Source organism: Leptodactylus fuscus, chromosome 2 (assembly GCF_031893055.1).
Source record: "Leptodactylus fuscus isolate aLepFus1 chromosome 2, aLepFus1.hap2, whole genome shotgun sequence".
Classification (NCBI taxonomy): Eukaryota; Metazoa; Chordata; class Amphibia; order Anura; family Leptodactylidae; genus Leptodactylus; species Leptodactylus fuscus.
In genome coordinates, this window is record NC_134266.1 from 37,579,312 (window position 1) to 37,605,255 (window position 25,944).

Consider the following 25,944-nt stretch of genomic DNA (forward strand, 5'->3'; position numbering starts at 1 on the left):
AGAAATCTCAACATCTCATCACAAAGTTTTACATCAGAAATAATGATTTTGCAGTTCGGTCAATTTGGCCAGAATATGAAACCTCACTCACACGTGAACTAAAGGGATTTTACAGCCATATGAAACCTTTGACAGATAGCTGTCACCTGTACAAAATAACAAAAAGTTATTCTCAGTAGTAACCCAGCTGCTCTCATACCGATCCTGGTCGTGGTCTTCCGTTCTTCAGTGATGACGTGACAACATGTGACTGCTGCAGCCAATCACTTTATTCAGCTCCTCGTTCTTGACTACGGCACAAGTACAATGAGAAAAACCCAAAAAAAGATGCATCGCTCCACTACTGGGGCTTCCTTCAGAGCAAAGATCACAATGTATGCCTGGCCTGGCTCTACAGTATTGAAAATCTGCTAGACAAGTATTTTGTGGTGCAGCCCTGTGAGGTTTCTGTTACCCTGCCACCTGTATTACTAGGAGTATAGGCAGCAGGGACACGACAACATAACACTACGTCATTGGTGCTAAAGAAACAGAGGCCACAGATTGGGAAGGTAACTATTACTCTTTTCATATTTGTGATTGTAAGCCATTTCTACAAAATTTCATGGGTTGGAAAACTTTTTCAACTCTGATGTGCAAAAACCTGTGATGATAAATGCTTGATATGCAATATCCATCTGACAATATTTGGAATGGGGTGAGATATCAAAATATAAAGACAACGGTTATGTCACAGGGAATACAAATAGCTTCGGTTCTCCTCCAAGGGTGGCACAATTTCTATTGAACCCCCAAACACACACACAAACACTTCCTAGCTAACTAACAAGTTTCTTAGCATCTACTGTGCGTGCACACCTGTCTCCTATAGGTGGGAAAGTCTCTCCTTATGACATTAACAAGTTGCAGAGATACAACCCATTCCATATTGTCCCACTCACCCAAATCCTACAGCATGGCAAGATTCCCACTGTTTTGGCTGACAAATCATCGCCCCTATATATAACTAAATGTTAAAGTATTGCACAATATGGGAAATATAGTGACACAAGTACTACTTTACACAATGCAGTCACTATACATACAGGAATCAGTACAGATATAGAAGTGTTTGTAAAGATTTTTATTTGGTCACTTTAAAATATAAATTAATAGCAGAAAAATCTGGTAAAAGGTTTGTCAAGAAGACAAATGGAAAATAAATATATCCACAACAAAGTATAGTAACATTTTTTTTTAACACAGGTAAATTCCAGGTAAAATGGTTCTTCATATCCACTAAAATAACAGGGCACATCAGTAGTAAAACACAAACAAAATAGCATATACAATACCTGGATTATGCCTATCGGAAGGCAAATAACTAGAGCAAAGCTCAGTAGAAACAATAAAGCAATAAGGTTTGGAGATTTGAGCTCTGTAGTTGGCAGAATTGTTAATACAGTTCTTGAGAGGAATCAACCGAACCTCAAGAGAAGTGCAAGATAAGCAATTGTAGATGATACGCTATACATTAAATTGTGGTCTAGGTAAAAAAGGATGTCCCATAACAAACACTTATCTGTCCACAGGATACATGGTGTCTGAGTGGAAGTCCCATCATCAAGTACAACGCTCTACTATCTTTGCCAACTCCATAGGCTTTGACTGGGGTAAAGCATGCAGAGATAACAAGGGATCTTGTGATCTCTGGAGAGTGAGCAGACACTTCGCCACAGGCCAGCTAAGTATTCATTATGGGACAAACTCATGTATGAGACACTAACATTTGTCTATGGAATGTAAATTGTCATCTGCAGCTTACACATTTACTATTATCTGATAACACATTTATATAGACATATTTAAATTGGACCTTTCATGTCCTCGGGGACATGCAGTTTTATATAGCACTGTCTGCTTTCTAGCGGTATCTAAAACCGCATGCGCCCGAGGACATGAAAGGTCTTCTTTAAGCCATGCTGTCAACTCAAGATCTGGACTTTTGAGACAACAGCGGCAGGTTTGCTTTCTTTACCTAAACCGTAAGTCACTCAGGTATCCAAGACAAGGTGCAGTTATTTTAGGGACATAGAAACCCCAGAGAGGCACTTTAATAGAAATCTCAACATCTCATCACAAAGTTTTACATCAGAAATAATGATTTTGCAGTTCGGTCAATTTGGCCAGAATATGAAACCTCACTCACACGTGAACTAAAGGGATTTTACAGCCATATGAAACCTTTGACAGATAGCTGTCACCTGTACAAAATAACAAAAAGTTATTCTCAGTAGTAACCCAGCTGCTCTCATACCGATCCTGGTCGTGGTCTTCCGTTCTTCAGTGATGACGTGACAACATGTGACTGCTGCAGCCAATCACTTTATTCAGCTCCTCGTTCTTGACTACGGCACAAGTACAATGAGAAAAACCCAAAAAAAGATGCATCGCTCCACTACTGGGGCTTCCTTCAGAGCAAAGATCACAATGTATGCCTGGCCTGGCTCTACAGTATTGAAAATCTGCTAGACAAGTATTTTGTGGTGCAGCCCTGTGAGGTTTCTGTTACCCTGCCACCTGTATTACTAGGAGTATAGGCAGCAGGGACACGACAACATAACACTACGTCATTGGTGCTAAAGAAACAGAGGCCACAGATTGGGAAGGTAACTATTACTCTTTTCATATTTGTGATTGTAAGCCATTTCTACAAAATTTCATGGGTTGGAAAACTTTTTCAACTCTGATGTGCAAAAACCTGTGATGATAAATGCTTGATATGCAATATCCATCTGACAATATTTGGAATGGGGTGAGATATCAAAATATAAAGACAACGGTTATGTCACAGGGAATACAAATAGACGTATATTAGATATAGATATATTAAATAGACGTGTTAGGAGAGTAGACAGATGACGTGTATATGGAGGCTGTCCCTAGAATTGTGCTGCAGATTTGCAGGCTGATGTATTGCAATTTCACCCCATTCAATAAGGATAATCTGCATGTGGTATGTCACTTACTGATGTGAATGTAAAAGCAACACAGATTACTACTGAAGGACGTGCACCAAAATCTGCCGAAAAGTGCCTAAGAAAGTTTCTGACTACCACCTTACAAAAAATAAAATACTGTGAAAAGGGACTGGACACAGACATACCATAGGTTAAGGAGACTCTATAACAAAGTCATTATACAAACATAAATTTATCAGAACCGGTGAAATCCAAGATTTCCTTGCACTGCTTTCACCTTAAATATGAAGATATATAATTTCTTTGAAACTATATTATAATTTAGAAAATATTACATGTATATACAGCACTTCATGTAACATGGCAGAAATAGTAATAATCATGTAATCCAGGATGAGTAGAGCTGAGCACACCACATACTAGTTCAGTATCTGACGTTATTTTAGACATTCCAAAAGATATTACTACAGATCTCCAAGTTGCCCCTCCATGGTTCGGACTAACACATACAGCTCTGCCAATCCCACCAATGAAGCCACAATCACAGAGGACAGGACCCGCTGCAAGACAGGAAAGAAAGGAACATTTAGTAACATGCTCGCTAAACAGTCTGAAAAAAAAGAAACTTGAAACAACATTAGGAGTGTAAACAGTTGTCATTTTCGTGCACAAACAATGCAATTTTTTTTGTTTTCTGCATTGCCCTCAGCAATTTCCCAAAAAAGGGGACATGGCAAGCGTATGTGCATTTATCATCTATGCTAGAAATCAGGTGTAAATAATGCAAGCAATATACGGCATCTGGGAGAGGGGGGGGGGCATTTCTCTTTAGGTGCACATCCGAACAGGGGGTGCGCCCCATTTATGAAGCGCACCCTCCATCAGCAATGGGACAATGAAGATAGGCAATATGAACACCAATATATGGAGTCTCTGAGAGTAAAAGGGTTTGTCCAGTTTCAAGAAATGAAAGAACCTGCCAGGTCGATTTAGGATGCTAAACCACTAAAAGATCCTTATAGACCAGGGTTTAGTGTCCCAAATCGCTCCATTTTAAAGCCATTCTTGCACACATTTTAAATACATCTAGGAGACCAATGGAGATAGCCGAGTGCAGCTTTCACCTAGCTTTTTTTTTTTGCAGATTCTGAGCCCCATATAGGGATCACAATGTACATTTTTTTTCCTATCAGTATGTCTTTGTAGAATGGGAGGAAATCCACGCAACCACGGATGTCATTCCTGGCAGGATTCGAACTCAGGACTCCAGTGCTGCAAGGCTGCAGTGCTAACCACTGAGCCACCGTGTAGCCCCAGCTTTCACCTATCTTGTCAGTCCCACAGACACTAAAAGGAGTAACAGTAGACATACATGACCACTGCTTCATCCAAACTCCTCAGTAATGGAGGTGGGGCACCCTAGCTCTAGGGATTGTTGGGGTCCTAGCTCGAGGGCCTCAGCGATTTATCACCAATCTTATGGATATTTTGAATTACACAATTAAAAAAAATTGATAGCTTTCTTTACAGAGTGAAGTCAGGAAATATACAGGACATGAGTGATCAGAAAGTATCTTCACAAGTTTTAGCTATAGCTAGGTTTCATAACATAATAATGTTAGTTTTAGGTATATTAAGCTACTGAAAGGTACAGTAACACAGGATAAATAGTACCCACAGCTCAAAGCTTACTCACCGCAGCAGACTCTGTGAAGACATACTGACTCCCAATATAAGTACAAGCAAATGCAGCTGCAACTGTGACTAAGAAGTTGAAGATGGTGATGATGACTGTCTTTAGTGGCCGCACTGCAGACATACAACAGTAAACGATAGTTATAGTACAGGTCAGTGGGGTCATGCCTCATGTAGACTTTCAATATCCAGACTACTATATCTTATGCCCCAAAGGGTCACCATACCTTGTCTCCCAAAGTCAGCGAGAGTTCCCTGCTGATTAGACTGTACAAAGAGAATAAACAAAAAATTTTTTGCAATCTGTTAGATTTGTATTTAGAATGGTTAGTTTTTTTCAGTGCACACGTAATGTTGTATAGTATTCTGTTACAGAATTTTTTTTTTTTTTTTTTAATTGTAGTTGCAACATTGTCATCTTGATCTCTTTAAAGAGGACCTTTCATCAGATTGGGCACAGGCAGTTCCATATACTGCTGGAAAGCCGACAGTGCGCTGAATTCAGAGCACTGTCGGCTTTCCCGATCTGTGCCCCGGGTAAGCGCTATTGGTCCTGGTACCGTAGTGCTTTACAGTCTTTACAGTGTGAGCGGGGAGGAACGCCCCCTCCCTCTGCTCACAGTGCTCGTCCATAGACGAGTATTATCAGGAGGGGAGGGGGCGTTCCTCCCCGCTCACACTGTACAGCGCGATAGGCGCTGCTGTGAAGAAGGACGTACCTGAGAGACTGTCAGAAACGCCCTTCTGACTGTAAAGCGCTACGGTACCAGGACCAATAGCGCTTTACCCAGGGCACAGATCGGAAAAGCCGACAGTGCGCTGAATTCAGCGCACTGTCAGCTTTCCAGCAGTATATAGAACTGCCTGTACCCAATCTGATGAAAGGTCCTCTGCCATTACAAGGCACCTCATATACTGTATTCATCGTATGTTCCAACTGCATAGAATATAAGCCGCTGGAATGTGACTATATGTATGGTGGTCAACAAAGGGTTCAGTACAATGTTGTCAGATTCTTGGTTTATAGAACATCTGAAGCATCATCATGACGACATGTAATACCTGACAAGTGACATTCTTGGTGATCCTCTTGTATTCCTCATTTGCCAACTTAGCCTTTATCTTCTCTAGGCGAGCCACAAGTTCGGGGTTCTGAGAGCACAAAAGTTTACAACATTTTATATCCCACTAAAACAAAAGGTCTTTGCACTATATAATAATATCAGGGGTGCAGAGCTCAAATATATTTACCCTGTAACTAAAAAGCTGATGCAAGAAGCCTCATGTAGTCACAAGGCATGGATTCTGTCTGCCCTTTTGCCATATACCAAAATTTCATGATAATTTCTTTTCAACTTTTTTTTAACTATTTTTTGGTGTTTTTCAATCACTGTACATGGAACTGCTAACAAAATTTGTGCTCATGTCATTTAGCATGAAGACAATGGGGAAAATACAATAAATGGCAGAATGCTCAAAAACCATTATTACATGCAGCATAAAGCGAGGTATTAACGGTATATAAATCCAAATTTTGGAAACTATAGAAAAAAAAATGTTATCACAAAAACACATTTAGGTTATGTTTGCACTGGTATTTTAACTGGTTTTTAACTCAAAACAAAACGCTGTGATGGGTCAGTCTTAGGACGCACCCACTGAAGGATGATGGACCTCGCTGACATATAAAACTCTGGTGTGTTTTTTTTTAATTCTGTTCAGACCTTGTCTGTTTATTTAAATGTATTATGTATCTTGGTAAAATCTTGTGTTGTTTATGGCAAATGTCCAGCCCTCTAAGGCCCCGTTCACATGGGGCAACAGGGGGCAGATTTTGGCGCTGAATCCATGTCATAATCCGCCCCCTCACAATAGAGGTCTATGTAGACCGCTAGCGCTCTTTTTTCCGTGAGTGGAATGTTGCGAGCTGCCCTTTCTTCAGGCAGATTCTGCGTCCGTCTCGCGACAGCACCCTCAGGACTAGGCCCATTCATTTGGGCCTAATCCGGAGCGGAAAGCCGTGATGGAATATGCTCCGCGGAGTTCCCGTGTGAACTAGCCCTTAGGGTATGTTAACAGAGTTTTTTTTCGAGCTGATTTTGAGGCAGAAAATGTGCCTGCTATTCATTTCAAATAGAGTCAGTAGCAGTTTTTTTTCCTGTAGCTGATTTTTTTTCAGCTACAGGAAAAAAAAAAAACCCAACCAAAAACCTGACATGTCCTATCTTCAGGCAGATTCCACCTTAAAAAACCCCAAAGGAAATCAATGGGAGGTAGAAAAAAACTGGAAATGTTTTTTAATGTGGTACGTTTCTTGATGCATTTTTTTATTTTTATTTTGCATAATTGTATCAAAAACCGCCAGCGTTTTTTAAAGAGAAGTTTCCAGGTCCATACAGTGCGCTGGAGCAAAAAACCATGACTAACACTGCAATGAAAAACCACATTGTGTAAAAAAAACAACTTCCTAGATTGTTTCAGTTTACAAAAAAAAAAAAACCTCTGTGTAAACATACTCTTATATGCAACTATATGATGCACTTGTTTATTTCCTCCTATGTATTCTGTTGAAATTAAAGATAGAAAAAAAACGGCATTGTGTATAATGAGATCTGTTTATGCATCATATGCTAGTGAAGAGACTCTGAGCTTCCCACAGATAACATCAAACATGTTCCTTGCACCCCTCTGGGATGTAGAGGGGGGTTCTGAACAGGGCCTGAGATATCTCCAATAACTGTCTGGTGAGCCCCCACAATGGACTGCACAGTGATAACAGATGTCCAGACGTTTTATGAATTTAGATTTAGACATGGGACAACTCACAGAAGCGCGGTCCGGACCTACTAGACCATTGTTATCTTCTGGCGTAAGTTCCCGCTGAGTCCAATCAGTGGCTTCAGAGAAGGGCACATGACGTCTCTATCTGTAACGTCCTGGGGTCTCTGCCTGAAGCTGGTGATTGACCTCAGTGGCCACGTCCAGCAAAAGAACTGGACTGATGGGAGCACCAGGGACGAGAGAGTATCAGATTTATTTATTTTTAAGGGATTCTACCATTAAAACTTTTTTTTTTTTGTGGATAAGATGTTGGAATAGCCTTTAGAAAGGCTATTTGTCTCTTACCTCTATTTGTCTCTCCGCCGCGCCGTTCCTCAGAAAAAACGTTTTTTACCGGTATGCAAATCAGTTCTCCTGCAGCGATGGGGGCAGGCCTAAGCGCTCAAACAGCGATGAGGGCGTCCCCACCACTGCCAGAGAAGTGTATCCACGCACCGCCTCCTTCTTCGTCCGCCGCGTCATGTTCAATGTCTTCTTCCGGCGCAGGCTCGTAACCTAGCAGAGCAGACAGCGCAGGCGCACGGGAAAATGGCCGCTAACAATACTGTGCAAGCGGCCATTTTCCCGTGACCTGTGCGCCTGCACAGTCTGCTCTGCTAGAAGTTACGAGCCTGCGCCGGAAGACATTGAAGATGTCGCGGTGGACGAAGAAGGAGGAGGCGCTTGGAGACACTTCTCTGGCAGCGGTGGGGACGCCCTCATCGCTGTGGGATAACTCATTTGCATACCTTTAAAAAACTGTATTTCTGAGGAACAGCGTGGCAGAGACCACGTCTAAAGGTAAGAGACGAATAGACTTTCTAAAGGCTATTCCGACGTCTTATCCACAAAAAAAAAAGTTTTAATGGTAGAATCCCTTTAACCTCCACCAGCCTATTTTAAAGATATTTATTTTGCCCGGACAACCACTTTAACAAGTCTCTGCACCTTAGCTGAAATATGCGCCATGCCCTGGGTAGATTTCTGTCATTTACACCACAAGTGTGGCATAAAAGATGATAAATGTGGCATGGATGATGGGTTTGCCCACTTTGCGGCCAGTGCAAAAACATTGCTCAAGACTATTTTGCAACTGTTTTAAACGAAAGTAAAAACTGCTGTAAAATAGTGATGAATTCTTCCCTAAGTGTTTATATGAAATTACCCGTTCAGGCAGCTCGACCACCGGTAAATGGATTTCACTACCTTCCAGAAGTTCATGCAGATAAAGCTGGGAACCTACAACAGGAAGGAAAAAAATAAGTAAATTATTAGATGATCAGCCAATAATAAATCAATACAAAACCAGTTCATCTGTAAAACTTATACATTGGGGTAATAGTGAACATAGTTCTTCAATTTGCTGGAAATCCTATACCAAGGCGCTCTATAAAACAAAAACACCTGGCACCAGACCAGAATTCTGAAGACAATATTAAAGGGGTTGTCCTGATTATACCCGTGATACATGCCTGCACAGAGTTCTTAAAGGCTGGTTGTGGCCGCCTGGTCTGGCTAGTTCCATGTCCATAAGATTAAATCAGGTTATTCCAGTAGCTTCAGCGACATCAAAGCCGGCGAGGAACTTCACTTCAAGAAGACACAGGACAGGACCGGACCGGACCACACTGGGAGGACACTGGAGCACTGGGGACAGGGGAGTAGGATTTTTTTTTCCACCTCCCCCAGCCTATTTTTAAAAAACATTTTTTTTCCCTGGACAACCTCTTTAATGTTTTCATTACAGTCCACGACCGCTGAGACCAGTGATCGGCTGCAGCAATCGCGAGAATGATATATCACATAATCATCACTGCAGGACCATAGGATCACTAGAACAATATGGGGATGTAACAGGTGACTACTGGTCATGTAGGTAGATTTACTAAAATCCTGGGCAACCTGTAAAGGGGTTATGTGTTTTGTACTAGTGACGGTCAATCCTCAGTATAGCGCAGGGGGAGGGAACCTTCGGCTCTCCAGCTGCTGTGAAACTACAACTCCCAGCATGCTCCATTCACTTCTATGGGAGTTCCAAGAACAGCAGAGAAGTATGCATGCTGGGAGTTGTAGTTTGGCAACAGCTGGAGAGCCGAAAGTTCCCTACCCCCGGTATAGCGCATTAATATTAGATCTGCGAGGATGCTACCGCCGAGACCCCCTCAGATCAGCTATATCAGCTCCTTATGGGGACACTATATTGTGTGGGCCAGTAAATAATTTTGGAGGGGGGGGGGGGGTCACTTGTGAAACCTTGGAATTGAGCCCTGACTGACAGGATACTGCAGCCATAGTGTAAGGCTTCATGGACTCAGGTTATACTCTAAGCTGGATCTTCTGTGCACCATCCTACACCAACAAAGTGTTCAGACTGGTCAAGAAGGCGGGGCTAGCTGTGTGTGCACCTGATGTACCTGCTGCACATGACCCCCGGATTAGCTATGGCCCCTGCAGAGGTCAGTGACAAGAGTGACAGAGACAATAACACCCCTAGTGACAGTGATAGAGATGGCGTCTGTGACCAGACAAGGTGACACCGGGGCTTCCTCTCACCTCTTCCCCGTAGCAGTGACTGCAGCTCCCGCAGCACACGGAACGATACATAGGAGCCGGCTCCTGTCTCCAGCACAGCCTGCACTGCGGCCCGGGACTCCGGGGTAAGCTCGGGCTGTACATCCCTCAGAGCCCGCAGCAGCGGCTCCGTCACCCGGCACTCACTCGCCATCTCTACTGAGACACAAGGCGAACAGACTTCTGGGTACAAGGTCAGAGGTGACACATACACGACTTACGTCCGTCGCAGTCAGTGCGTGTGACGTCATACGTACAGCTCTCCGGAGCACCATGGCGGCGTGTGCAGCTCGGCGCAGCCTGTCGGTGCTCACCCGGTTACTCCGGGGAGGTCTATCTAACAGTGTCGGTGCTGAGCTCCGGCAGGCCCGGACCGCTCTGCTGAGGCCGGTGTGCGGATGTCGCTTTCAGCAGGACCGGACGCTGTCTTCTAGGTAACGCAGTGTTATAATAACGTTATGTACTTAGCGCTGTGTGTACGGCTGTCTATAGGCACACTGCGTCCTGCTGCTGCAGAGCTGCACGGTGCGGCCTGGGAGCTTACACTGGGCTGACACCGGGGGGCGCTGTATCTGTTGTCATAATGTAACCGCTAATCTGTCAGAGGTGACACCTTGGAGCTTGGCGCGGATCAGCGAGTGGTGACATCACTGGCTGGAGCCAGGCCACAAGTGTGAACTGCTGCAGAGGGCTATGCCAGCCTCGTGCGTTTACTGCAGACCATGCCAGGGAATGTGCGGAGAGCGTGTCAAGTGTGTGTCTGTCTATCTATCTATCTATCTATCTATCTATCTATCTATCAATAATCAATGTGACCAAAGTGCATTCACACAACATTGTGCTGAACAGCAGCATACCTATAATAATAATAAATTTTATTTATATAGCGCCAACATATTCCGCAGCGCTGTACAATTTGTAGGGCTCAAATACAGACAGAAAGATATATTACAAAGAAAGTTGTTTCACACAATGGGACTGAGGCCCTGCTCGCAAGAGCTTACAATCTATGAGGTAGAGGGGGTGACACAAGAGGTAGCAGGGGCGGCATTGCTTATATAGAGGTCAGACACTTTTGTAATAGAGGTTACTGTCATTACATAAACATAAGACTTTATGAGCCGTCACCAGTCGTGTCCTTTAACATGTAGATGGTTCCTGGACATGCATCATATCATGTGGGAGCAGGGACAGAGGAGGGTTAAATTTTGGGGATTCTAATTATAGTACCTATAGATAGTCCAGTAGATGCGCCATTGCCCTGAAAAAGCTGTTTTTAGCAATATGCTAAGGGGACTACAGTGCGGTGGGTTGTGCCCCATACTCTATAATAGTCTATATCACACATGACTATAGAGCGGTGTAAGGATATGGTGCACTCGCTGGACTATGTGCAGTTATGATGGTGCTCAGTATAATGGTCCCTGCAGTGCACTGAGGCTGGGTATATGTCACGTTTCCTGGTGACAGACCCCCTTTATACACTCTACTGTTCACACCTGCGCTCAAGTTACCCGTGGACCCCTTAGACCAGGGGTCCTCAAACTTTTTAAACAGTGGGCCGGAGGCAGAGCAGGTCGCACAGACATCAGGAGCGGTGCCCTCCAATAGGTAAAGTGAAGTGCGCTCCATGGCCTGGCCCGAGCTCCCCAGGAGCTTCATTATAAATGCACGCCTGCCGGCGTTGTCAGCGGGGCCAGACAGAAGTGCTTGGTGGGCCGCATGTGGCCCGCGGGCTGCAGTTTGAGGACCCCTGCCATAGACTGTAACGGGGGTCCGCCAGGTTTCTGCTTGCAGGACTTCTCTCTCTGCAATTTTCAAGGCGAATGGGGACGGAATCCCCGAACGGTCACACAGCGCAAGTGTGACCCCAACCTTAGGCATCTTTGTTATATATCTGAGGTCAGAAGTTTAAAACAAACCTCCAGTTATAACAATTTTTCATTAATGATACAGGTTTGTTAAACTTTGTAGTACATTATTGTTTTCCTCTCCACTTTCCAGGCAGTTACTTTCTACATCAGGGATCAGGAATCTTTTTATACTGTGTGCTAATTAAAAAAATAAAAATAAAAAATAGATGAAGTAGTGATTGTACCATGTAATAATAGTAGGGACATTGACCCTTATGCGAAGGTCTATGATACTAACCACAACTAATTAACTGATTGATTAGACTTTCACTTCAATGTGATCCTTTTCTTGGACTTTTTTTTTTTTTTTGCAAAGATTGTCTTTCTCAGGTGGATGCAACTTTTTGGCTGAACGCGCAGGACTCAGAGTGGACATACAAACCTGACTTTTTTGTTGAATAAACCCATACAAATCTGTCCTGTCTTGTTGAAATTAACTAAGACCTACTTTAGCATGTTCAGCTGCTAGATCACTCAAGTAATTGCTTAAAGAGGACCTTTCATCAGATTGGGCACAGGCAGTTCTATATACCGCTGGAAAGCTGACAGTGCAATGAATTCAGCGCACTATCGACTTTCCCGATCTGTGCCCCGGTTAAGCGCTATCAGTCCCGGTACCGTAGTTCTTTACAGTCAGAAGGGTGTTCCTGACAGTCAGTCAGGAACGTCCTTCTCCACAGCAGCGCCTATCGCGCTGTACAGTGTGAGTGGGGAGGAACGCCCCCTCCCTCTGCTCACAGTGCTCGTCCATAGACCAGTATTATCAGGAGTATTACACACTGCCATTCTCTGCAAACTTAAGGGTAAGTTCACACAGAGTCTTTTGGTCAAGTTTTTGAGGCCGTATCCGCCTCAAAACCCTGACCAAAAAGACGGCTCCCATTGGAATCAAAAAGAAAAAGAAGTGAGATGTTCATTCTTCAGGCTGCATCGCCTCGCGATTCAGCCTGAAGAAACTCCCTCCTCTGCGGCTGGATGCCGGTGCAGTGCACCGGCTTTCAGTCGCGGCTACCCGGTTTTTGGATCGCCGCCTCAGGTTTTGAAAAAACCCTGTGTGAACTTACCCTAATACTTCTTGGTTGTAGATAAGGGCCGATTCACATTAGCGCTTGCCTCCCATCCGGAAGGAGTCCGCAGGGCTCCGTGTACTTGCCGCACACTGCCTGCAAGAATGATTCATGAGGTAGGGCGCGGCAAGCACTCGGACCCCATTATATGCTATGGGGTCCGTGTGCTTAACTGTCCAGTGCTTGCAGCTGTGCTGATATTCCAATCGGGGGGAGGTCCTCCTGCGGATTCCTTCCGGACGGGAGGCAAGCGCTAATGTGAACCGGCCCTAAGAGGCTACCAATGCACAGAATGATTTAATAAATTGGTTACTTTGCCAGCAGGAATACTCTACTCCACCCCTCACTTCTCCATAAAGCTTTGTATGTGACAGTGAATATGGAGATTAGGTAAAATAGGAGTCAGATTAAAAATAAGATGCAGGTGAACAGTTGATGCTTTTGGTTCACCCCTGCGCTGGGTTTTTGGAGATAAGTCTTTCCTCTCTGCATTTTTCAAGTAGAATGTCGGACAGAATCCCCTGACGGACACAGAGCGCTGGTGTGAATCCAGCCTTAATAAGTGGAGAAGGTCTTGATAAGATATAAAGTTATATCTATGTGTGTGATTTATATATATTAGATTTATTTATTTTTTCATTTATGAACAGTTTAGAACTTCAGGTACGCTTTAAGGAATTAATAGATAAATGAAATAGTAAAAAAAAATTTTTACCCACTGGTATTCAGGTAAGCCATAATAATGGCAAACTTCTATAAAACTTCAAGGTGGGGGGATTTGGTATGCGAAGGGAAAGGAATAGTTATATTCCTGGTTCTATATAATGGAAGACGGCTTTAGGGTCTTCGGCTTAGGATAGGTCATCAATATTAGATTAGCGAGGATCTGACTCCCAGCACAATGCCGATTAGCTGTTTGTATGTTCTATGGGAAGAGTAATTGGTGCAATCATGTCATACTGTATTACTGTATGTTACTGTATATAATTCTATACGTTTTTTTTTCTGTCTTCCTAGAAACAGACCAGAAGGTAAAGTCTTGGAGACAGTGGGGGTGTTTGAGGTGCCAAAGCAACAGGGGAAATATGAAACGGGTCAGGTAAGGATATCCGAAAGAAGGCAAGAAGATTTGTTCATTCAATATAACTAACATTCAGCCAGTTTGTTTAAAAAAATAATAAAACAAAAAATCGTAACTTCATATCCATGTCTCTGGATGTAAAGAATATGGAATGAATAATTTAGGTTATGTTCACATCTGGCTGATCTGCTGCAAAATTTTTAAACAATCCTTTCAGATATATGAAACAGATTTTAAGCAGCAGACGTTTGTTAGATTTCTTACTTTACTTTATTCAGCCTTATATTTTTTTCTGTATACATTCCTCATGGTTCAACATCTCTTGTGTTCTTTAAATAAAAGGCTTTGCTGCGTATATTGAGTGCTTTGCACAATGCAAGAGAAAGATCTGATAACTGCAGGAACCTGTGAGCCTCACATGACCAGAGTATATTATTAACCTGTGAATATAAACAGTAAAGCTTTCCATACAGATACTTCAAGCATAGAGGAAGACCATGGAATATCGGCACAAATCTTCATTATAAAGTGAAAAGCTATATTTGCCACAACCAGTCTCTACACTGCGCCCTGAAAGGATAAATTATTTATTATAAATCATAGTCTCCTGTCCCCGGTGCTCTGGGGTCTCCCAGTGCAGTCCGATCCTGTAGCTCTGTTGTTGTCTTCCTGTCGAAGTCCTCACCCCACGTGACCGCTGAGGCTAATTGGGGGCTGCAGCTGAAGGGACATGGGCCGTCACAAGTGGCGAGGACTTCCAGCAAAAGACAGCCAAGCTGGGAGGACACCAGAGCACCAGGGAAGCGTGATTGATCTGACACAATAATTGCTGTGCTACATGCTTTCTCCAGTACCCCACTCTATGGATAGGTAATCAGACAGAAAAATCAGGGGCTAGAAAGCCCCTTCAAATTTCTACTTGTTGTGAAACCTCTTGAGACAACAAAATTGCATTATATAGTGATGTCATCAAAGATGGCCAACATGCAGTTAGTCACAGGAGATCTGGTCTGGATAAGGAGATGCTTTTCCTAGAGATGTGGGGAGCTTTCGCTGTACTATGTTTCTACAATGTATGTGCACAATTTTGAATGTAAAATAATAAACCGAGATGAGGCTCAGACTGCACCTGCAATAGAGGTAAATTTACAAACAGAAGTTTTGTTGCTGAAACTTCTGCAAGAAATCTGCTGCATATAAGTGAACCCCATGGGTGGGATGACACATTTGCCTTGCTGATTTTCTGTATCTAAAATTCAGTAAAAATTCAATTGACCTGTGGCAGCAAAGAAGGAAATGTGTGAAGCTTAGATAAAGGTGTTGTTTTCCTCAGTGCTAAAAGGTTTATCTTCTGGAGACGCTTGCCTTTTCTATATGCCCAACTAAGGCAAGCTTGCTTATATTGGCCAAATTATTGATCAAACAGTATAGGGCGTAACCAATAGGCTTATCTTTTTTCAGCTGTTTTTTGCTGCAGAGTACCTCACAGGATCATATGACAGAGCCTGGTATAAGTTTTATTTGTGCATTTGAAATGTGGCTTCCACCCCCTCCATAGATTGTAGGGTGGATGTTTTATTAGGGCACAGGTGCAAAATGCTGCATGGCTCCCTGTCCATGTCCTGCATAGCTTTGTATCATCTGGTATTAAGTAAGTGTGACTTTTTTTTTTTTTTTCCCCTGTGATATTTTTTTGGTACATTATAACATATAGGGCTTGTTCACACGGGGAAAGAGGGGGCGGATTTTGAAGTGGAATCCACCCCCTCACAATAGAGGTCTATGGAGACCACTAGTGATCTTTTTTTTCCACTAGAGGTTTGTTCCCGCTCACAGAAAAAAGAAGCGAGCTGCCCTTTTTTGAGGCGGACGCCACGGTGGAAATCGCTGCAGCGCGTCTACGTCAAGACAATCCCTCTGGACTAGGCCCATTCATTTGCGCCTACTCCGGAGGCTGCGACTGTCGGAAGCCACGATTGCCGCTGCTAGCCACGGCAGGCGCATTTTGCTTCTGATTCTGACGCGCTTCCCACGTCAAAATCAGAACCAAAATACGCAGTCACTAGCCCATAAAGTTCTTTAATAGGAGCAGTAGAATCCCATTAAAGTAGTAATAATCAGCCTTTTGTCCATGTATTATCTGGTAATAATCTGCATCTCCATGTTTCTGTTTCACAGCTCTTCCTGCACAGTGTCTTTGGATACAGAGGAATAGTTCTGTTTCCATGGCAAGCGAGATTATATGATCGTGATATTGCATCTCCTGTCTCAGAAAAGTGAGCTTGGTTTTTACTTTACTTCGGGCCTTGTGGCTTCTTTAAAACAAGGAATATGCTTTTCTATAATATTTAAGTGAATGTTTCCTGTAATTGGATGATTTTTATTTTTTAGGGCTGAGACTTCTGCAGTTCATGGATCCAAAGAGGTCAAGGGCAAAACACACACTTATTACCAAGTACTAATAGATGCACGGGACTGCCCCCACATAGTAAGTGTCCATAATAGGAACTGGATTATAGGAATATGGTCACACATTGACTACAGTGAGAATTGCTCCTAGAAGGAATATGGCAAATACCAAATACAGTCATCCCCAGATAGTGGAAACCAAAAACTTCACAACTAATTCTGAGCTAATAATTCCCACACAGCTCGTTAGCAGGCAATGTCTGATTATTGCGCTGTGACTATAGCGAGCTCTGCATCTGTGTGTTCATCACATGACCATGGTCAGAATTTTATCCACCAAAAGTAAGCAGGATGAATGACAGCAACTTTTTATTATACAAACAATAACATTGGTCTCTCAATATTGGTCTAAAAATGGCTAACCCCTTTAAATCCATGAAGCCGTTCTCTGCATCTCTGACAAGCCAATAAATCACTTCTCTGAGTGCCTTCAAGGGGCAAGGAGGTCATGTGCTGCTGTGACATTTAAGTTGTTGGCTGAATTGCTCACAGGGAGGGGTAGTGAGTTTGCAAATGAAACGTCACAGCTGTGGTCAGTGACCTTTAAAATATATCGGATAAACAGGCCTGAATTTAAACAGGTTTTATATTTGGAAGAGTTTTGTATGGATTGATGTTATTTGGCCCATATTTAATAAACTGATAACCCTTTTAACAATTCAAATGCTGCTTTTAATCCTGACTCCTTGATTGGTATCATTGTATACACTATATGTTTGTATCTGTGTGTAGTAGGACAGGAACTGATAATCTCTAAATGCCAATTATTTATGTCTTGTTCATCAGTCACAGAGGTCACAGACGGAAGCAGTGACGTTTCTTGCGAATCATGATGATAGCCGAGCTTTGTATGCAATTCCTGGTAAGTGTTTCATAGTGAGATATTGGTTTATGGTGTGCTAGTGGGGAGGAATTGTCATAAATATGAGAAATTGTCCATGAAACACATCTTCAAATAGTCTTGTTGGGGGCTCGGACTCACTTGGAAAGGTGCAGAGCAGCTAAAAGAGCATTTTACTCCAGAGCAGCAAGCACATCCATGCATCTATATATTTCAGGGGGAGCTAAGTAAAGCATCACTTCTGTGTTGTTGTGAAGTTCAAGGAGCATAACAACCCGCCCCCTCACCCCCTCCCATCCCCCTCATCTCACAGATTCTGTGTGTGCTGAGGTGGCCAATTATTTCAATGTGAGCTCGGAGAACAACTGAGCAGACAGGCTGGGGGGATTCTTACAACTCCCATAGAAATGAATAGATCAATTCTAAACTCTGCAAGGCAGGGGGTCTGGGAATGCCTTTTCTCAAAATAGGTGGGGACTTAGCGCTCGTTCACATCAGCGTTTGGATTCTGTCCGGGGGGAGTCTGCATGAGGACCCCCTCGAATGGAATACCAAACGCAAGTGCTGGTGCAGTAAAAAGCACACGGACCCCATAGACTATAATGGGGTCCGTGTGCTTGCCGCCAGATCTCCGCAGGGATCTTGCGCACAGGAAAGTAGTTCACCATCTACTTTCCTGTCCGCATGATTCGTGCAGCAAATGCACGGACCCTATTATAGTCTATGGGGTCCGTGTGCTTTTACTGGCACACCGCTTGCAGTTGCGTTTGTATTCCCATGTATTCCCCATGCGGACTCTCCCAGACAGAATCCAAACGCTGATATGAATGAGGGCTTACAAGGGTTCTGCCAGACACTGTGAGTGGAAGGATGTCTTTCCCATGCACAACTCTATCTAATAACTTAATAATTAATAACAAAGCTCTGGGTGGTCTTTGTAGCTCTCTGTGATCATTTTATTAGTGGGCCTAACAGGATTTCCACAGTAGGCAACCCATGAGGTATAGTTTAGACATTGGAAATACCTGCATTAATTGTTTCTCCTTCTGTACCCTATAAAAGGTTTAGATTATGTAAGTCATGAGGACATACTTCCCTACAACTCTACTGATCAAGTTCCCATCCAACACGAACTATTTGAAAGGTTCCTGAGCTATGAACAAACCAAAGGTAAGTTACAATGCTCACTTTGGCAGTATTTGACTATATTGTTTGAGGTTCTTTCTAATCCCCTTCGATATTTTTTTTTTTTTAAACATATATAAAGTGCCACCATTTGTAGCACGTGAAACACTTCGCGCGTGGCAAGAGAAGAATCACCCTTGGCTGGAGCTGTCTGATGTGCATAGGGAGACCACCGAGAATATCCGGGTCACAGTGATTCCCTTCTACATGGGCATGAGGGTCTGTATTCTGCTTGCTTACTCATTTTTGGATCCATTTTGTAATGCATGTACCATTTATTTAAAAATAAATAAATAAATAAATATAGATAGTCTCCAAGCAGACTATAACTTGGGCATCCTTCAGAGAGCTGTAATGCATATTTACACTCACCGGCCACTTTATTAGGTACACCTGTCCAACTGCTTGTTAACACTTAATTTCTAATCAGCCAATCACATGGCGGCAACTCAGTGCATTTAGGCATGTAGACATGGTCAAGACAATCTCCTGCAGTTCAAACCGAGCATCAGTATGGGGAAGAAAGGTGATTTGAGTGCCTTTGAACGTGGCATGGTTGTTGGTGCCAGAAGGGCTGGTCTGAGTATTTCAGAAACTGCTGATCTACTGGGATTTTCACGCACAACCATCTCTAGGGTTTACAGAGAATGGTCCGAAAAAGAAAAAACATCCAGTGAGCGGCAGTTCTGTGGACGGAAATGCGTTGTTGATGCCAGAGGTCAGAGGAGAATGGCCAGACTGGTTCGAGCTGATAGAAAGGCAACAGTGACTCAAATAGCCACCCGTTACAACCAAGGTAGCCAGAAGAGCATCTCTGAACGCACAGTACGTCGAACTTTGAGGCAGATGGGCTACAGCAGCAGAAGACCACACCGGGTGCCACTCCTTTCAGCTAAGAACAGGAAACTGAGGCTACAATTTGCACAAGCTCATCGAAATTGGATAATTGAAGATTGGAAAAACGTTGCCTGGTCTGATGAGTCTCGATTTCTGCTGCGACATTCGGATGGTAGGGTCAGAATTTGGCGTCAACAACATGAAAGCATGGATCCATCCTGCCTTGTATCAACGGTTCAGGCTGGTGGTGGTGGTGTCATGGTGTGGGGAATATTTTCTTGGCACTCTTTGGGCCCCTTGGTACCAATTGAGCATCATTGCAACGCCAAAGCCTACCTGAGTATTGTTGCTGACCATGTCCATCCCTTTATGATCACAATGTACCCAACATCTGATGGCTACTTTCAGCAGGATAATGCGCCATGTCATAAAGCTGGAATCATCTCAGACTGGTTTCTTGAACATGACAATGAGTTCACTGTACTCCAATGGCCTCCACAGTCACCAGATCTCAATCCAATAGAGCATCTTTGGGATGTGGTGGAACGGGAGATTCGCATCATGGATGTGCAGCCGACAAATCTGCGGCAACTGTGTGATGCCATCATGTCAATATGGACCAAAATCTCTGAGGAATGCTTCCAGCACCTTGTTGTATCTATGCCACGAAGAATTGAGGCAGTTCTGAAGGCAAAAGAGGGTCCAACCCGTTACTAGCATGGTGTACCTAATAAAGTGGCCGGTGAGTGTATGTCCAGATATCTGCAAGTCCTGACCCAACTGGAGTTTGGGAGACCCAAACTAGTAGTATCAAAGGGATCTATACTGTAAGGGTAAGTTCGCACAGGATTTTTGGTCCGGAACCTGAGGCGGAAGCCACCTCAGGTTCTGGACCAAAATACGGGTAGCTGCACTGCATCGGCATCCAGTCGCGCACTCCGCTCCAGATTAGGCCCAAATGAATGGGCCTAGTCAGGAGGGAGTGTCTTCAGGCAGAGGTCGCGAGGCGAACCCGCCTGAAGAATGAGCAAGTCACTGCTTTTTTCCGGGAGCCGGAACAAACTGCTCCTGGAAAAAAAGAACTGACTGGCTCCTATTGATTTCAATGGGAGCCGTCTTTTTTGGTCAGGATTTTGAGGCGGATATGGCCTGACCAAAAAAACACGTGTGAACTTACCCTCATAACTTAGTCATTAGAATCTACGTCAGGACCTGAATTTGGAATGTAATTTGGACTAGTAAGAATCTCTCTATTTTGGCTGACAGAATTGACCCAAATTGTGGCATAAATATTGAAACCTCTTGGCGTTTTCGTATTAAAAAATAAAAAGAAATATATTTACATTTTGCTGAAAAAGAAATCTTTTATCTCCCTCACAGGAAGCCCAGAATTCCCATGTCTACTGGGTAAGTAATTCGTCTTTATCATTAATAGGTAATATAGCAAAATGTCAGCCTCAGGCAGTAAGGATTAGACTTGTACAGTTTTTTCGCAGTCGCTAAAACGTGTTGTAGAGGAGTACAGAATGTTAAAATACAATTACAAGTTTGTGAAGTTTGATGTTGGCCATTTCTTCCACCATTACATGTTTTATTGATCCGAAAGCTTCTGCACTGTTCTTCTTATACTTTGGAAGTAGACACAGAAGGTGGAAGATGGTGACCTTTTAATTGGTGGAAAAACTCATACCCAGACTGAGGGATAGGGTCCTTTTCAGATTAAAAAAAAATAAAAATCTATTAATCAGTTAATGCACTTGTAGTTCCTTAATACACCTGTAAGGCCAAATTCACCTGAAACCCAAAACATGCAGTAAAGTGTGAGTTGATGTGGATTTTGTATGGATTTTGCTACAGATTCCACATTTAAAGGGATACTATTACAATTGCTTTTTTAACGAAGTACACTTTGGAATAGCCTTAAGAGAGTCTATTCTTCTTACCTTTATTATTCTGATCCGCACCGCCGTTCCTGAGAAATATCTCTTCTTCCTTATGTAAATGAGTTTTCAGACCGCACTGGGGGCGTCCCCTGTACTATCAGAAAACTCTGCAGTGATGCCTCCGTCTTCTTCTCTGCCTCTTCTTCCATGTCACTGTCGCGTCTTCATCCAAAAGCACAGACTGCGCATATCCGTCGGACATTTACCTGTGGCCTCTCCCTTTCAGAGAGAGAATCCCTTTAACACATACTTTTGGTTATAAATGTCTTATGTTGCAGTACTTGGTATAATTTCTTATTATGACCTATAGTTTATTATCTGAGCCCCTGCTGTAAAGCTCCTATTGAAGTCAAGCACCCTGTTAGTTACAGATAACTAAGAGAGGGCGGGTTCACATTTTCGCCCGGTCTCCGCTTTCAGGTTTCCGTCTTCTGCCTGAGAAACTGGACAGGAGACGGAAACCGGCAGTCAGTTTTCAAACCCATTCTTTTGAACCGGTTTGCAAAGTGTCCGCCCGTGAGCGCCTTCTGGTCTCCATGGCGAAACGTTTTTTGTTTTTTTTTAACTGGACACAGTCGGACATGCAGGAGACCACAAAACGCTCATGGGCGGACACTGTCTGCCAGGTTTCCGTCTCCTGTCCAGTTTCTCAGGCAGAAGACGGAAACCTGAAAGCGAAGACCGGGCGCAGGTGTGAACCTGCCCAGAGTTGTATCTACTGCTGGAGTGTGCAGCATGGTGTGTCACTGAAGTGGGTGAGAAAGAAGGGGAACTTTGCTAATAAACTACACGGCAAACTAAAAAGCTTGTCGCATGGAGTGCAGCAAATCCATTTTTACTTACAACTAGAGGAACTCCATCATAGTAATACAGTGAGATTATTCAAGTTTATATTCTAGAAAAAACCCTGTGATTTGTGAACTCTGTAACTTTGAACAGTTTTTAGTGAAAATTATTGGTACTATTCTGTCGTCAGTCATTTTAACATTTACATGACCCATGTAGTGGCGTTACTGCATCCGTCTTGAGAACCTTGGTGTGGAAGTAGTTCAGTTGAGAGAGCGTCACTGGCGGATTTTCAGCCTCTCGGGTACATTGGAGACTGTGAGAGGTCGTGGTGTTGTGGGCAGGGTAAGGTTCATCTGAATGATCTTGAATTCTTTATGACCGTGTTGTGTGTGAATTTTGCACTCACTCTGTATTTTGTATCACTTTTAGGAGCCAGTACTTTCCAAGGAGCAGCCAGCTTTCCAGTACAGTAGTCATGTATCTCTGCAGGCTTCCAGTGGCCATATGTGGTGAGATGCTTTTCTTTTTTGCATTGAGCCCTGATTCACTACATAGTAACAGATGGAGATCTCCTCTTCTGTACGCTATTGCCAGTGAATAGATGCGCCTTTATGTCTTAATAAAATGAAGTAGCCTGCTATAATCTCTCTCTTATCTTCAATTGAAAATCTTTCTTTGAAGGCCCACAAGTTTATGCACAGTGCAGCTTATAACTTTTAATCCATCCTTGTTTTTTAGGGGAACGTTCCGGTTTGAGCGACCTGATGGTTCCCATTTTGATGTCAGAATTCCTCCGTTCTCCCTGGAAAGTAACAAGGATGAAAAAACGCCCCCGTCTGGTCTTCACTGGTAGTAACGTTGTAAACACAAAGCCTTGACAGAAAAGCACTTTGTAGAACTTTATCAGACGCTTGTGTTCCAGAAATTGTCAGAAGGAAGCTCAGTTATATATCTACTTCCTCAGTCCCGATTTGTCTTGTTTTGGAGAGGAGGATTTGTGTTGGGATCCACCTTCCTTGATACAGAAGCTGCTGCGTTCATAGTAAATTCCCACACAGTTGAGCTTTCCTTCCAAATTACCCAAGACCCCTCTGGGAATTAAACTTATTTTAAATTTTTTTTTTTTTTTCTTTTGAGTTTTTTTTTTTTTCAATAAAGCAATACATACAGAAGTGAGCATAGTGTGAATTAATGATAATAAATGGTATTGCATGGAACAGCTACTGAACACATGGGTAATACACACAATGGTTATACCTAGTGCGGAGCCTAAGAGTAAGTTCACACAGGTTTTTTGGACCGGAACCTGAGGTGGAGGCCACCTCAGGTTCCAGTCCAAAAGCCAGGTAGCCACGGCTGAAATCCAGTGCACTGCATCGGCATCCAACCACGCACTCCGCTCTGTATTAGGCCCAATGAATGGGCCTAGTCCAGAGGTGGGAGTGTCTTCAGGCCGAATCGCGAGGCGACTCAGCCTGAAGAATGAGCATCTCGCTTCTTGGTTTCTTCTGGCTCCCGGAAAAAACTCCTGAGTGGCTCCCATTTATTTAAAAAAACTACGTGTGAACTTACCGTAAAGGAGGTATTCTAAGAGAGAATCAGTGTATCAAGCACAACCGCTCACTCCCTGCACTTCAGGGCTACGTTTCTGGAGAATTGCATCCACTCGTTCTTGTGAATCAGCATGTCAATTATACTTATGGAAACACTAGTGTTTTCTGTATAGGTGTAATAGGGTAATCAAGCGTGTTTAAAGTTTGCTCAACAACATTTACACAAGCCTGTGAAATACTGATAGAATATAGTCTAGTCAGAGAAGACCAACATTCAACTCTTTAGATACTGTAATACACACCATGTGTATAGGCCAAAAGGCACTGCATATCGCCCCCCAAAATAACCATACCAACAGTGAAGTTTGGAGGTGGGAACCTCATGGTTATGGGCTGTATTTCAGCATATGGCACTGGCAAACGTCATATAATTGAAGGCAGGATGAATGGACAAATGTACCGAGACCTTCTTGAGAAAAATCTGCTGCCAACTACCAGGATGATGATGAAACGAGAGTGGACATTTCAGCAAGACAATGATCCCAAACACACAGCTAAGGAAACTTAGTTTGTTTCGGATAAAGAAGATAAAGCTGCTAGAAGGAGTCGGGAAGGAATTTTTTTTTCCCCTGAAATGGGGCAATTGGCATGAGCCTCATTAGGTTTTTTGCCTTCCCCTGGATCAACACTAGGGGAGTGTAGGGCTATAAGTTGGACTTAATGGACTGATGTCTCCGTCCAACCTCATATACTATGTAACTATGAATGGCCCAGCCAATAACCTGACCTGAATCCAAAAGAAAATCTATGGAAGGACCTAAAGCTCAGAGTCCACCTAACCTTCAGGATGTGATGAATGAGCAATGCATGCGATTTGTTTGCCACAAGATAGAACAGACTTGTAGATCCTTCAGACATCTCTATAGCAGTGGACACCTTCCAATCTTGGAACTGGGTTATGCTTTTATTCATGTATATCTGATCACAAGGGTTCAAGTGGTGGTTTTTCTCATAGCGGTGGCCCAGGAGGGCTTAGTTTTCTTGGTTAAAGACCCCCTTGAGGAGAGACCTTCTGGCTCAGGGACCACTCTTTCATCCTCACCTGGACAGGCCACAGTTGTACAGGCTTACTCTGTACATTGACGCCCTTCACAAGAATAGCCGTACTGCCAAATGTACTCCCAGGTAAAATTCTTGGGTTGTCATTGGTTGTAGCGTTTTACGTTTGTTATTGGTATACTGTTTTGTTGACCAGACTCCCTTGAGGATTCATACTGGCCAGCAGTCTTTTCTCTGTCTAATGCATCTAGTTATTCAGTTGAGGGTAAATATTCACATCATCTTCAGTGAGTAGGAGTACCCTCCTGGTAAGTCATGCCGCATCAATTGCAGAGACCTATCAGAGCACTCCAGAGAGTAGCCACGGTGCCCAAACTCACTTTCAGATGGAAGTGCTGCATGGCATATAGGGAGTGATATGCCTGAAAAACTATGTGCCATACTCCCTCGTGTTTTTTTTTTTTCTTGGAGTCAGCATTGCTGTGGCATGCTATTTTTTCCCACTGACCAAACTTATGGTTTCAGTATAAAACTGGTGGACACCTGGTAGACTCCATTATAGTCTATGGGGTCTGTGGTTTCTGTGTGTAACCCCTTTTTAAGCAGACTCAAAGGACGGAATCCTGAACACTAGTGTGAACCTACCGTTGTATTGTTCTAGATCTGTCTGCTGATTTTGTGGGGCCAAATCAAACGTTTACATACCAAGGGCCAATAGATATTGTAGATAGATGATAGATACTGGAGATAGATAGATGGATAGATATAGATAGATAGATACTGTAGATAAATACATTCATACTGTTGATAGATATTGTAGAGATATTGTAGATGATAGATATTGTAGAGAGGTGTAGATAGATGATACTGTATGTAGAGAGATACTGGAGATGGATAAATACATACTGTAGATGATAGATACTGTAGCAGCTACAGTGTAGCTAGATACAGATACTGTGTAGATAGATACTGCAGATAGATGTGTGTTAGTGTGTAATATTAATATATATATAATATATATATATAATATATATATATATATATATATACTGTATATATATATTTTGTAATTACAGCTGAAGCTACACTGTTATTTGCTATAGTGACTATGACAGGAGCATTCTCTGGTAAGCACATCCTATTCACACATACTGTATTTGG

The 25,944-nt window shown here is 43.1% G+C and overlaps 2 protein-coding genes across 2 annotated transcripts; one reads left to right on the plus strand and one right to left on the minus strand.

Moving 5' to 3' along the window:
* Positions 1-1,136: 1,136 nt before the first annotated feature.
* VMA12 (vacuolar ATPase assembly factor VMA12) lies at positions 1,137-10,200 on the minus strand. Its single transcript, XM_075263588.1, has 6 exons — positions 10,029-10,200; positions 8,641-8,714; positions 5,718-5,807; positions 4,883-4,922; positions 4,657-4,769; positions 1,137-3,520 (listed from the first exon to the last, which is right to left on the minus strand). The coding sequence occupies exons 1-6, from the start codon at positions 10,198-10,200 to the stop codon at positions 3,425-3,427; spliced, it is 585 nt and encodes a 194-aa protein (XP_075119689.1). The 3' UTR covers positions 1,137-3,424.
* A 119-nt stretch (positions 10,201-10,319) lies between these two features.
* Positions 10,320-23,347, plus strand: POLDIP2 (DNA polymerase delta interacting protein 2). The gene is made up of 11 exons (XM_075263587.1): positions 10,320-10,480; positions 14,044-14,125; positions 16,286-16,383; positions 16,499-16,595; positions 17,363-17,438; positions 18,480-18,587; positions 18,685-18,821; positions 20,820-20,846; positions 22,388-22,513; positions 22,601-22,680; positions 22,910-23,347. The coding sequence occupies exons 1-11, from the start codon at positions 10,320-10,322 to the stop codon at positions 23,022-23,024; spliced, it is 1,107 nt and encodes a 368-aa protein (XP_075119688.1). The 3' UTR covers positions 23,025-23,347.
* Positions 23,348-25,944: the final 2,597 nt, after the last annotated feature.

Coding starts and splice junctions, on each gene's coding strand:
- VMA12 (XM_075263588.1), bottom strand. CDS start 10,200: ATGGCGAGTGAGTGCCGGGTGACGGAGCCGCTGCTGCGGGCTCTGAGG. Junction 4,770..4,882: donor CGCTGACTTTGGGAGACAAG/GTATGGTGACCC, acceptor GTATGTCTGCAG/TGCGGCCACTAAAGACAGTC. Junction 3,521..4,656: donor TCTTCACAGAGTCTGCTGCG/GTGAGTAAGCTT, acceptor CCTGTCTTGCAG/CGGGTCCTGTCCTCTGTGAT.
- POLDIP2 (XM_075263587.1), top strand. CDS start 10,320: ATGGCGGCGTGTGCAGCTCGGCGCAGCCTGTCGGTGCTCACCCGGTTA. Junction 17,439..18,479: donor AGCTTTGTATGCAATTCCTG/GTAAGTGTTTCA, acceptor ACCCTATAAAAG/GTTTAGATTATGTAAGTCAT. Junction 18,822..20,819: donor CCTTCTACATGGGCATGAGG/GTCTGTATTCTG, acceptor TCTCCCTCACAG/GAAGCCCAGAATTCCCATGT.